The sequence below is a fragment of the Fulmarus glacialis genome, unplaced genomic scaffold (assembly GCF_000690835.1).
Source record: "Fulmarus glacialis isolate BGI_N327 unplaced genomic scaffold, ASM69083v1 scaffold8435, whole genome shotgun sequence".
In the NCBI taxonomy this organism is placed as follows: domain Eukaryota; kingdom Metazoa; phylum Chordata; class Aves; order Procellariiformes; family Procellariidae; genus Fulmarus; species Fulmarus glacialis.
This window is the reverse complement of record NW_009211100.1, coordinates 5,215-19,114: the sequence shown is the minus strand read 5'-3', so window position 1 is coordinate 19,114 and position 13,900 is coordinate 5,215. Positions and strand designations below refer to the sequence as shown.

The window sequence follows — 13,900 nt, the reverse complement described above, 5'->3', positions numbered from 1 at the left end:
CAGTACTGGAGCTAATAGTGTTCAGTGTCTTCATTAAAGACCTGGATGATGGGATAGGGGGACAGAACACACTCTCAGCCAGTTCTGGGCAGTACTGATACTCAGAGAGACCTTGGCAGGTTTACAGGAACCTCATGAGGTTCGGCAAAGGCAAGTACAAAGTCCTGCACTTGAGATGGAATAAACAGTACAGGCTGGGGTTCAACTAACTGGCTAGGGAGGAGCTCTGCTTCTGCAGACCTGTATGTCTTAGTGGTGACCATGAAACAGTAGCGCGTCCTTGTGACAAAGCACGGTAACTGCATGTTGGGCTGTATTAGGAAGAGCATGGCCAGCAGTGTAAGGGAAGTGATTATTACATTCTGTTAGGCACTTGTTAAATCACATCGGGAGAGCTGTGTCCAGTGCAACAAAGACATACAAACTGGAGTGAGCTCAGTGGAAGACCACCAAGATGACTGGGAGTAGAGCACATGCCATAAGAGAGGCTGAAAGAAGTGGGTTTCTTTGACCTTAAGAAGGGAAGGATCAAAGGGGATCTTGGTTTTGCCTTCTGCTACCTATAGGGAAGATTGAGCTTGACTCTTCTGAGGCGCACAGTGAAACAATGAGATGCAGTTGACGCAATCCACAACAAAGGAAATTGCAATTGGCTCTATGGGAAAAAGTTACCACCAGGAGGATGTCAAACAGTAGTGGGATCTTCATCCTTGGAGATAATCAGAACATAACTTGACAGGGCATTGAACAAGTTGATCTGATTTTGAAACTGGATCTGACTTGAAGGTAAGCCCTACTTTGAGTAGGGGGTGGACTAGGTGGTTGTCTGAGTTCCCTTGCAACTTAAAGATCTTTTGAGTTCCAGCCCTCCTGCCAAGGCTCTTGCTGTGCTCCTTATCTGACATCCTGTGTAACTGAGGGATCTCTTGTCATCTTCTTCCTAGCTCCACCAAGTTAGCTGTTCTTGGGCCCAGCAGAAGGAAACTCAGTATGGGAGGCTTGCAGTGACTGTGGAAACTCTTCTGGTCCGTAATAATATTATGTCTGCAGAGGATCCCTAGACGGGATCCAGTAACTCTGCATGACTTTTGGGAGCAGTGGTTGTTGTTGGGATTGTTCTGTGCAGTATCACACTCCACTTCCCTCCTTGTAAAGTTTTGACCTTTCATCAGAAGTGTAAAGGGTTCAGAGAAAGCTGAGAAGGCTCAATAAGACCATGGAAAGGCTTGAGAATAATGGCAGCTGAGGACACTAGTATCCTTCAGCCTGCGAAAAAAGACCCTACAGGCCACCTGAATGGCCTGCAAAGTCAAATGAAAGTGTTACAGAAGAATTTATAGCTGAAAGTAACAAAAGTTGTTTTGACTGAGTGGGACCTTTACAGCATGAATGAATGCTAAGAATAAGACAGCTGAACTTCTAATTTTAGCATGTGGTTTCTTACTTAAGACTGCTTCAGTATCAAAGGAATGGAAGGCGGCAGAAGCAGTACCAATTTTTAAATGGGTTCAGAAGATACCAGTCCCTGACACTGACATGTAAATCACAAAGAATCAGAAACTGTGATAAAGGCTGGGATTAGCGGACAAATGGGTGAGGATGATCTAATGAGCAGAGGTCAGTATGGTTTTATAAGGGCATCTGTCTACAAATGTATGGAGTTCTTGGAAGGAGTCGTTGAGGATGTGGGGATATTAATTTCTAAAAGACATTTGACAGTAATCCTTGCCAAAGTAGCAGTCAGAAAGCAAATATAATCCTAAGAATAATCAGAGTAGTATTAGAGGGTAAACAGAAAATATCCTTATACTATCATGTAAATCTGTGTGAAGCATACTCTTAAATACTGTGTGTAGTTCCATTCCTGCGTCTCAAAAAGGATGAAAACAGAGAAGTTGTAGGGAAGGGTAACAAGGAGGATAGAGATCCAGATATGGAAAGACTAATTAGACTAGGACGGTACACTGAAAAAAAGAGAGGACTGATATGTACGTGACATCTTTAAAATCAAAGGCAGAATGGCAAGAAGTGAATGGAGAATGGTTGTTTTCTGCTTCTTCTGATATGAAAATGAGGAACTGCCAAATGAAATTAGCAGGTGGCAGGTTTGAATGAGCAAAGAAGATAGTTCATATAATTGGTGCATTCTTTGCCATGAGATAGGTGTAGTCCAAAAGCAAAAGTAATTAGGCAAATCCATGAGAAAAGGTCCATCTAAGGTTACTAAATGCCAAAAATGCATTTACTAAAAGCAAGACTTGTAACCCGTTAGTTACTCACATCAGTTTTGAGCAAGAAATTCCCTGCCAACGGAAGCAGCACAACTCCCATTTGCATCAGAGTTGAAAGGGGGCATCATGACATGAGGCTAACAAGCAGAAACACAATCCTATCATATTAAACTGTCACAACAGTAAAATCCCTTTCAAAGAAGCTGCTACCATTGCCATGTCACGTCCACTCTCTGGAGAGGTGTTACCTATTCCTTGGTCTGACCGACAGTCAACTCTGGGAATTCTTTTAATCAAACGTAGTGCCACTGCAGGAGTAGAGCACCTAATTCTAGGATTCTAGGTCACAAAAAGGAGGAGAAAGACGGCTCAATGGAGAGCTGCAAATAGGCATTTTGCTGCATTTTGGTGGAAGGTAGTAGGAAATGGCAGGCTCTCCTGGCCTTCTGATCATGGTGATAAACAGAACTGGAATATAAATGCAAACAAATAGGGGGGTTGTTAATGGTAATTTTTATTCATAACTTAGAGCTAATTCTATGCCATAAGCCAAATGTATTTGTCACCATATTCTCTCTCCATATAGACTTTAGGCTGAATCCTCTCAGTTCTGCATTATTTAGCTGAATAATTGTATTAGAAATGCAGGACCTCAAATACGACTGTGTTGGCCTATAACATTCAGTTTCCCTTTGACAGATTTCCCTGGGTAACACATTGTTGCACAGAGCACTGTTGCCAGTAGTTTCATTCTCTCCTAAGGAATATCTGTTCGTAGAAAGCAACAAGCATAAACCGTGTCAGCGTGAGCATTTGTACCTGCCATCTTATAAAGAAAATTGTATCATCCTTTCTTCTGTAGCCGAATATGGCAGGCCACATTGTGCATAAGCATATCATAGGGCTCCTGACCAAGCTGTATTTGAGCCAGACACTGCAACAAGTCTGCATCCTAGGACTGTGTTTTCCTGTTGTGTTTACTTCTTCCAGCAGCCCTTGAACTCTACATATCAAATGTACTATTCTGCATATGTCTAATCTACAGGAAAGCTGAGCTGAAGTTAAGGCTTTAGAATTAGAGTAACAAGCCAACTGCAAGATTTCATCAAATCTGTGTCAAAATGTTGCATACACTTCTTTTGTAAATTTAAAGAAATTTCAGTTACCAAGCCAAAACCAGCCTGAGAAACAGCTGATACGATTTTATGACATTTGCTTTCATTTTTTGGTACCTTTCGTAGGCAAGATGGAGATTAGAAACTGCACTTGGTCCTCATGCTCATACTTCAGATTTTTTGTGAGAGCCACCCTCAGCTACTTAACATAAATTGGTTTTGTAAATTTATTCCAGTTAATCATGTCCGTTTTCGAGAACAGCATGAAAGAAAGAGGCATCACTGAAAATGAAGCCTTTGACTGGGAGAAGGCTGGTACAGATATCTTGTTGTCCACTAGCACCTCTACTCCACCACAGCAAAATACCAGGCAAACAGCAGCCATGTTTGGGTGAGTATTGCATTTGCACCAGTCAGACTATGGACATCCTCAGTAACAAGCTCAGTAACAAGTTCATTTTTGAAAGATTTCAAGGCCGTTACGATCCTGGGAAGTTGGAGCTGCATGGCAGCCACCACTTGATTTGACTTTATATATATTAACATATATCTAAGGTGGTGGAACCCAGTTTCAGACCCTTGCTGTCCTGAAAACACATTTTCTATTGGGGATGAGTGTGTGGGTTGGAGTCACATTAAGGGATGTCTGGAGACCTTTGGCCAGGACTGATGGAGCCCATATGCTTGTATATTTTGCATATTATATGGCACACATGGCTGGAGCTTCTGTGAGAGTGCCTGTTGTGAGGCAATTGTTGCCTTGCTGTGGGGTGGGTTTGTGATTGATAGTGAGCTGAACACGGTAGAGTGCATGCACTGGTCATGCCTCGAACACAGCTCCTCAACCTTTACAGGGTGTTTCATGTGCTGGTGCAAAGGTACACAGAGTTTGGTGCTCAGAGACGGAAATGAGTCCAAACAAAAGTTCATAAGGCTTAGTTCACTGGTGTGTCTTGGTGCTTTTGAGGGGGCTGACATAAAGGGATAACAATAATCCTTAGTAATATTACAGAAGATAAAATCTTAATATTATAGAAGATAAAAGCTATAAGGCCTATTAAGCCTCATTTACTCATTCTAAGCTAAAAGTTGTTTAATGGGCTCTTATGAAGAAGTTTGCAGCCTGCGTATCAAGGGTCCCAAGATGCTTTCAGTGATCCATCCCGCTGTCTTTGTGACTGTATGTTGGGTGGAATCCTCCTGTTCTGTTTCAGGTTGTCACATCTGGGATAATGCTGGACTGCCTGTTTTTTCAACCTGGTAATACCCTAAAAGCTGCTAAGGAATTTCTGTGGGGCAGTGTGATAGGCCTCCTTCTTTAAGTACTAATAATTTTACCTTTCTTCTTGTCTCTTCCATAGGGTGGTTAATGTCACTCCAGTACCTGGGGACATGCTTCGTGAGAACACTGAGGATGTCCTACAGGGTGAACATCTGAGTGATCAAGAGAATGCTCCTCCCATCCTGTCAGGCAGGCCAGCGGAAGGTCTTGGTCAGGCTCCAAACACTGCTTTCAATGAGGCTGAAGTTTGGGAAGAGACAGATGTGAATCGCAACAAACTCAGGATCAGCATCAGCAAAGTAAAGAATATTTATTTATCTCCTGTGGCTGTTGGATTTAGGGCAATGGATTCATAGACTGCTAGAAGCCACCCAGATCCACTGATGTAGTATCCTACATAGCGCAGCACAAAAAGCACTGTGGAGTTTCCCTGTGGAAATTGGAAATTACAAACAATCTTTTCACCGAGTAAAAGCCATGGGGATTAGTTTGGATCTTTATGCGAATGACATTTTGGCGACCAATAATGCTAAAGTGAATCTTTCGTACAATCATTATATCATTATCTAGGACCTTGATACTTCAAGCAGTGGAATTCTAGTCCTTGCATAGCTGATACAATATCAGAAATGTCCCAGGTTTGGAAATTATAAACCAAAATTTTATTGTGTCCTAACCTCTTGGGTAAATAAATTTAATCAGAGATGTCTTCATAAGCCATATTTTTCTACGTCTTGAATCATCACTGATTTTTCTCTTCCAATTTTTTAACTTTCCTTTCTAAGGGTAGCATCTAATGATGGTTTCACCCCTGTGAAGAGTGAGAGAAACTATCACTTAATATTCTCATACTTCTGCATTCCAAGATCATACTAGACTTTTTAGCTTGCATAAAGTGTATAATTCAGTTGGTTTTCCTCATAATCCCTAAGCTGTTTCTCAGTCCTTTCTTGTAAATGTTACCTAATTTCTTGGGGGCATCCCCACTGAATGATGATTCCGTAGTAAATGTTAAGTATGAGAATCTACCAGTTAGTTTATTTATTAGATCAACTTACATATTGTAAGTAAATTAGTATTTGTTTTGTGGATCTCAATTCTTATTTAAAAATCAGAATGTCACATGGCATGACATCAGATAAATACAGAATCTGTTAGCAGAGAAACTTTCATCAGACTTAAAATATTATCAGGGCATATTGGATTCACTTCACAAACCTGTCTTTAATGGACATTTGTGTACTAGCATGTTAAATCTACCAGTCTTCTGGTTCTGACCAGAATTCACTTCAGTCTCTGCTGGCACAAAGTTAGTCCTTCTTTCAGCCCTGTAGATATCTCCACTATCCTTAGTCTTATTAGAAAACATTATTCATGGACAAGAAATAATCTCATCTAACTTGCTTAAAATTCTCCAATGCAAATAATTTGGATCAGCATGTTATCTGTATGGAACATTACCAGCGGCATTTACCAATACTGAGAATTATAAACCAAGTTCAAGTCACTTCTTCATCTCTCACTGGTAAACTGTGTGCATTCCCAGAAGTTCTCATTTGAAGACACAAGAAATAAGAAAAGCCTGGTAGAGTGGGACAGTTCTGTTTCCACAACATATGTAAAAAAAAAAAGAGCATTACAGAAAAATCCTAGTAACTCCTATGTGTTTTTCTGTTCCTTTGAACCACCAGTTGCCTTGATGCTCTTCAGTCAGACTGAGATGTGCACAAGGGAGTCCTAAACGTCCTTTCTGCGTGCTAGTCGTACGTCATGTCTTAGGTACACAGTGCTGTCATTCACAGGCCCTGTCATAACAGCAGCTAGAGGCAGGAGAGGTTTCTACAAGATCCACAGCATGACCAGGTGACTCTCCTGCCAAGGCATATGCTATTTCTTGTCAGTTTGCTGGCAAAGGAGCTTACGGAGTTAGTCAACGTGGCAATGAGCACTTCAGTTCTGACAAGCTCTGTAGCTACACAGCAGTGTATGAAATAGAGCCCAGGGCATCATGCTCTCCAAAGCTTAAGAAGTCTGTCCTTTCTTTCTGTGAGGGTTGTTATCTATAGTCTGACTCTTGCCTGTCCTTCCGCTCTGCGGGGCTTATTATCTTTAGCCTGACTCTTCTCTGAGAGAGAATCAGTTTTTATTTAAGTCACAGTCACCACATGGAGAAAAAAAGGAGGCTGCAGGTTTTATATGTAAGGGCACAGCTTCACCTCTGCTTGTAATCTCAGGCATCCCTTGCGTCTTTGAGAACCACAAGGGCAGCTGGTGTGTTAAACACCCTTCTGCTATTCACAGCTTCACTATCCTTCATCTTCCAGTCTTGTAGTACTAGAAGTAACTCCAGCTCTCCCTGTCTTGCTCTTTGAATTTAGGTGATGAGTAGATCTTGCCATCTTTTTCCTCCCCAATACCTCTCTAAGGTCATCCTTATTTCTCTGTTCACACAGTTCAGATCTCCTTCTGTCCCACTTCTCCCATTTCTGTGCTAGGGACAGTTTCCTTGCTTACTATCACTGAGCTTTCTAAATCCTCCTTCTGGTTCTCCTTCCTCCACTGGATCAAAGTCCTCATTCTGTGCTTTTTCAGAAGCCTCTTCCTTCTCTCCCACACCCTCCTCCAATTCTTTGCTCTCGAATCTTACCAAGTTGCCCGTTACCCTACAGTTACATCAGCACTTTGCTCCTTTCACAAACACATTTGACCTTCCTTTGTCACTAACCTTCTCCTGGCCTGAATGGATTACAGATTAAATGGATTATTATAATCTATTCTGCTTTTCCTGTAATGCCTGAAAGTTCTTCTTCTCTCTCCCTATCTGCAAAGGCTCCTTAGTTATGCATTCCAAACCTAGCCTGGATGGTTTAGATCTGCTAATTTATGGACACTGACTGACTTACCATATACACAGTACACATACAAAGGCAGCTGTCTCGATCAGCAGCATTTTACTGAGAAGCCTGCTTACATTCAGAGCCTCTGGCATTAATAGAGGACAAGTGAATGTAGGGCATGCTGCAGAGGAGGGTAAACACTCTCCATACTAGGAACTTGCACTGGCACCTCAATGCACATTCCTACACAGAGGCAGTGTGTAGCAGCTGATGTTGCATGGCTGGCAGCACAACAGGGTTGAATGCAAATCCTAGACTGCTGCTGTAGCCCTTGGACCATTCTGCCTCTATGCTTTTGCCTAAGCAGGTCTTCTCTTCCAAAGGGAAGCAGTACAGTGGAAGGCAGAAGGCAGCTGTGTTACAGTCACTTACTTTTGCTCCTTTGTCTGCTGCTAAATTAAAAAAAAAATCAAATTCACTAAGGCCATATGAAAACAGAAAATATGTACTGGTAGAGTATGAACACTCAATGCTCACGAGTGTCCTTGAGCATGTTCAGGTCCCTGCATGACCTTGGGTCTGTGGAAAGCTCTTACAGTGTTGTGGTTGAGTATATGTCCTGGAAGACTTTGTCTAAAAGACCAAAATTTTAAAAAACAAAAAAAAACCCCCAAAAAACCCAAACCACCGTGGGAATTAGGAGATGGCTTAGTCATATCAAGTTCATCAGAAGTAAAAGTATGTACATTGCAATATAATGCATGGACCCTGCATAGACAAATATTGACAAACAAGGGCTCTTAGACATCTTGGATAAGCAGTTAGGGTTTGTTTATGCAGTAGGTTAGCCCATGATAACTCCTTTGGATCAACTATTCAGGGTAATTGAAATGCAAAGGCTACCTTGTAAAGACATTTAAATATCTGAATTAATTTAAAATCCATACCTTGTTTTAATATTAGATAATTGCCAGGACATGTGGGCCCTTGCGTTCCTTCAAATATTGTTTGTGTAGATTACGAAAATGCAGCTGAAATTGTATCCTGGAAGAAAGCACAGAGAGCAACAGTGAAGGATGGGAAATCAATGTCTTTGGTCAAATTTTGAGGTTCTCTGTGTTTACCCCCTACAGACTCAGTGCATGGTGGAAGAGGAGCAGAGAAATGGCATCTGCCCCAGTTCCCCTGTCCGAGTGCCTCCGGAGTCCCCTACCGCACAAGTGCGCTCCCTAAGATACCGCCGTGTGAACAGCCCTGAGTCAGAACGCCTCTCCACTGCTGATGGCAAAGCAGATCTACATGAAAGAAGGTTTGCTCACACTCTGTAGCCTCCTACTGCTTTTAGCAGTATCTTAAGGATTGACTGTTGAGACCAACCTAATCATTAGATCAGCAGGCACTGGAAGTTCATTTCTGGGTGGAGGTGTTCATGGGCTTTATGATCATTCTGATGAGACACTGATGTCTGTTAATAAGGAGAGTTATTTGGAATGACTCCTGTCCCTGGATGGAAAGAACTCCACAGATGGAAGGAGGGACATTTGTCAGAGGGAAGGCAAAGCATCAGATCAGAGATAATGTAAACAGTCACAAAGCTTTTGGCTGGCCCAAGGTGGGAGGGAAAAATGGATATTGTTAGAATTCATAGCAGGATGCATGTATTCTGGGAGCTAGCTGGCAGATCCTGATGTGGTGGCTTTCATTATTTCATTATTTTTCATTAATAGTAATAATAGTACTCATTTTTCAGCATATAGCATTGCACTTGTTTGCATGTGGAAAGTACACATTACACCCTGATTTTGAGGGTAATAGGAATACTTTCTCTCACATCCACAGCAAAGAAATAAACAAAAAAACAAGAATATTAAAAACAATTAAAAGAAGCTTTTTAAAGTATTGTGTGCTGGAGAATACGTGTTACAAGACATAAGCCCTTGGTGCTGGTAGCCCCCTTCACATCCTTTGTTACTCTGTCTTCCTCTTCCCATTGAAAGTCAGGGCATGGACTGTGGTTGCAGGATGTACTGGTGAAATGGCCCTTCTAAAAGAGGTAGGGGAGAGACAGGCCTTCTTCTCAGAGAAAATCTGACAGACTTCAGCCAAGAGGAACAGTCACAAGGAGACAGTAGCTGGAAATGGAGGATCAAAAAGAACTAGAGAGAGGATGAGCCCCTAGCACTACCCCCAGTTTGTTAGGTACTGTTTTATTCTGTGGCTGGGGGAAGCTGTAATGCTTCTCTGTAATTCATGAAAGATTGTTTGTGTTGCTGTTAATAATTTAGGGTTTGAATAACAAATCTTGGGTCTTGCTACCTCTTATGTTTCTTACTCAGAAGAAAGGCTTTTTAAAATAGGAAGGGAAAAAAACCACTTATAACAGTCAGCAACACTAGTCCTGTATATTCACTGAATGCTTTTAACTCCTTCATTTGTTTCTCCCACTATTCCTTGTCTACTCAGCATCATGCTAACCTAATACAGAAAATGTGTATTATCCAAAACAGATCCCTTTCTCCTCCCTTCTTCCCTCAGCTCCTGTTTTTAAAATCAAGATCTTTTTTCATCTTCCAAGTAGCCTGCACCAAGTACGGTGCAAATACAATTCCACTCTGCCACAAATTCTGTTTTTGTCTTTTTCACAACACAGACCTGACTTCCAGCACTGGGAAGTTCTTCTGGCTTTCTGGAGTAAATTCTTCCACTCCAGGAGTCTCTCTGGTGGGGAATGGATGGAGATACTGGCTAAATCCGGAGTTTCTTTTTTTTTTTTTTAGCAACAGCTCTTTAAAATCCAGATCTTCACACATTTTTCATTCTTACTTTGCATACTTAGTGTTCCCTATTCACAATAATATATTTTTAAGACTTTAACAAATACAGCCTTGCTTCTTTCAGATCCATCAGATGGCTTTTGCTGAGATCTTTGTTTTTGCTCACAACTTTCTCTACATCAACCTTTGGTTCACCTCCTTCTCTAATTCCCCTTTCTTCATCAGAATTTTTTCATTTTTGCTTGTAATTCTTCCCATCTCAGCTCTGACCTTCCACTGTTTTAAAGATACCCAGTTTTGCTGGGCAACCCTCCCCCAATGGTCAGTCACTTGTCTGTTTCCCCTCATGCTTTTTCACACATGGAAGGCCTTTCCCAGAAGAGTCTGCAAGGTTCCCGTATGGTCCTTGTTGAAATCCTTTTGTAAAACACATGCAGCTGTTTTTTTCTGGGCAGCAGACACTCTGGCTTTGTGCAGCAAGCTGCTAGCCTCTGTGGCAGACACAGAAGCAAAGCAAGCAGCAGGTGCTGGCCAAATGAGAAGCATGGATCATAACACTGTGGAGCAGAAAGACAGAAGTGCCACTGGCTTTTCCAGCTGAGATGCTGCCAGGGCCATTGGGGCACGGGGAGCTTCTAGGGCCTCTTTGAAAGGTATTTCTGCATGGCTATAGAAGCTGCTGCTATTTAGACTGTGAGCCACTGAACATTATACTACCCTTTGTAAAAGGATACTTGCCATATTTTCTTCCTGCTACTCCAAAGTATTTTGGGGTTGTCTGTGCACAATGGGATCAAAGATTCTTGCTGTGTTCAAAGAACTCATGTGGCCACTTAAAGGCCTCAGTGGCCATCACAGAGATAGCACAGTGCATCTGAAGAGGTTATAGGAGCCCAGCAGAGACACTGTTAAGTCAGACAGCAGATTTAGGAGTTTGGGTTTGGTGATTTGTTTGGGGTTTTTTTTTTCACAAACCAGTAGAACTTACCAAAGGGGAAGGAATATATTGGTGTTGTTGGGGGAAACTGGTTATCATCCTGTAATCTACAAGGAATAGAGATGCTGAATCAGCTGTCATACTGAAGCACTTTAGTGGGAACATCTTTATGCCATTGTAGGTTCTAAAGAAATATTTTTGCTTAAGCCTGCCTTTCTGAAGTGTACCAAGAAATGAGCGAGAAGGACTATACAGGTTTTCTCTCAACTCTTACAATCCCTAACTTTAACCACAAACCTAATGTATTTTTAATGGCTTCATTTTCTGTCTTTAGATCTCGAATGGATTTACCTGGCTCTCCATCACGGCTTGTATGCTCCTCCCAACCAGCCCAGATGCTGTCCATTGATACTGGCCAGGCTGACCGGCAGGCAAGTGGTAGGATGGATGTGTCTGCTTCGGTGGAACACGAAGCCCTCAGCAATGCTTTCCGTTCAGTGCCACTCGCAGAGGAGGAGGACTTCGATAGCAAGGAGTGGGTTATCATTGATAAGGAGACAGAGCTGAAGGACTTTCACCCAGGTGCTGAGCCAAGCACCTCTGGAACCACGGATGAGGAGCCTGAGGAACTAAGACCTATTGAAGAGGGTGAGGAGAGAAGGCGCTTGGGGGCAGATGCTGCAGTCAGGCCGAAGACGCATGATGGGCGAAGTCGGGGTATGCAGCCTGTGACTGAGGAGGACAGTTCCCACAGACATGAAGGACCTTCTCAAACAGTATCTGACAGTAAACATGAACAGCAGACAGGAAGTCCAGCCCACTCCCCCCTACATTCAGCACCAGCTATCCGACAAAGGAGACGAGAATCTGAACCTACTGGTCCTCAGAGGCAGGTAAGATCCCTGGGTCTGTATCTTCTTGCGTAGCATAGCATCATCTTAGGAGACCTTACCTGTGCTGGAGAAGTCTGTGATTCCAAGCATGGATGCTGTTGTGGTTGTGGGTGTCTTTAATCAGTTCTCTTACTGGTCTCCAACGGTGTTTTGTTAATAACCGCTTAGTTGTATGGAGGTGTCGCTAGCAAATCTTCTCCACATAGTTTCTCAGCAGCAACAGCAGCGTATGGCAAGAGGATGCCCTCTAATCTAATCACACACCAGCCCTGGGCAGGCCTGCAGCAATGCAAATCATAAAATAACTCCCTGAAATTAAACTTTCTTCTAAATACCTAATAAAAAGCTCAGAGTAACCAGCACACAACATCCCGTCAACCTTACTTCTGTGACTGGCCTGTTGTTACCAGGTATTTACTCACAGAAATGTTCTTTACCTACTGTGTTTTTTCCAGATAGTTGTAGAGGGCTTTTTTCTTTCAGTTTTGCTTTTTTTTGTGGTCCTCTGAAGATACAAAGAAGTTCAGTTTTTAGTGGGAGGTAATTTATTAGATTTCCTGGAAAAACACGATACATTGTTAGGCTCAGAGTTCATCCTGATATCTAATCTTCATTTCTCAGACATTCAGAAGAAGGCTGTCCCAGAGCATTCACTGCAAGAGACATTAAAATTGTTCTCCTGAGGGCTTTTTGTATTTGTATGTTAATGAAGATCTCTCATGCACATGCGATCCATAAGAGCAGCAAAGAGCAGGCGAGTCTCGGGTCATGTACAGTGATAGCCTCCTACGGCAGGCGTTCGTGCAGTCTGCTTGTTCCCCTCTGGAAGATGATAACTCCGTCTCCCATTCCCTCTTGAGCTTATTCTCTAAGGGAGTGTTCACTGGACTGAAGTATGTTAAAAGAACATCCTTCCGTTCAGGCCTTGCCCAGATTCTTCTCTTCTCTGGATCCCGGAGAGGTACAAGAAAAAAAGGACTGTTCGTTTTGGCAGCAAAACATGAATGATACAAGAAACTATATCAAAAGAATCAAACCAAATCCTTGCCTGCCAGGCAAGGTGTTCCTTGCTAAGGTGTGTGAGGCTGCAGCATTTACAGGAAGGATAGAAATTCTGACAGCAGGCACTAGTGGGATTGTCCTGCTAAGCATGGAATAGTAGCAGTACATGCTTCTCATGGAGACTGCATCTATTTGCAAGGTTCCTAGGTAGAGGTGTTTGTTGTATGAAGCCAGTATGTTGAATGCCCCAGATATCTAGAAATTGCATAGGCAAAATGGGCAGAGTTGGAAGGGTCTGTGTCTGAATTTGCTCTGTCTATACACTTAGTAGGCTGGTCAGTGCAAGATGTGCAAGATGTGCAAGATGTGATGAACATGGCAAGAGACAGCTGGTAAGAACCAGCTGAAAGAACCAGCAGGGACACTTCACTGACATATTCAGCATAGCTAAAGAAGGCTGGAGATGCCTTCTTGGCCATAGCACGTAATACTGCTATGTGAAATGACTGGGGGAGTTGGGTATGATGCAGTATGAAGGCTGCTCATCACTGCACAGTGATACTTAAAAAGCTGGCAAAAAAGGTAAATTAATGGGGTTGTGGATGATCACTGCTAATATATTAGACAGCCTTGGTTCTCCAGCAGACTGCGCATTTTTTTGCTCCTATGTTCTGAAATACCCTCTAGTTACTCCTGGGCCTACCTTTGTACATACAGACCAACACTGGAGTTCTTTGGCTGGCCAGGATTTAGTTGTGCTTCCTTTGATGTCTGGATCCTTCAGTTGCCTCTGTATTCACAGCTTTGCAGTGACATTCATAATTTTCCA

The 13,900-nt window shown here is 42.5% G+C and overlaps 1 protein-coding gene across 1 annotated transcript; it reads left to right on the top strand.

Annotated features, from left to right (window-relative positions):
• Window positions 1–3,588: 3,588 nt before the first annotated feature.
• LOC104076507 (tau-tubulin kinase 1-like) lies at window positions 3,589–12,069 on the top strand (the record flags this gene model as incomplete). Its single annotated transcript, XM_009577397.1, has 4 exons — window positions 3,589–3,737; window positions 4,708–4,927; window positions 8,599–8,774; window positions 11,511–12,069. Coding segments are annotated over exons 1-4 (1,104 nt in total), but the record flags the coding sequence as incomplete, so codon positions are not given.
• Between the last annotated feature and the right edge of the window lie 1,831 nt (window positions 12,070–13,900).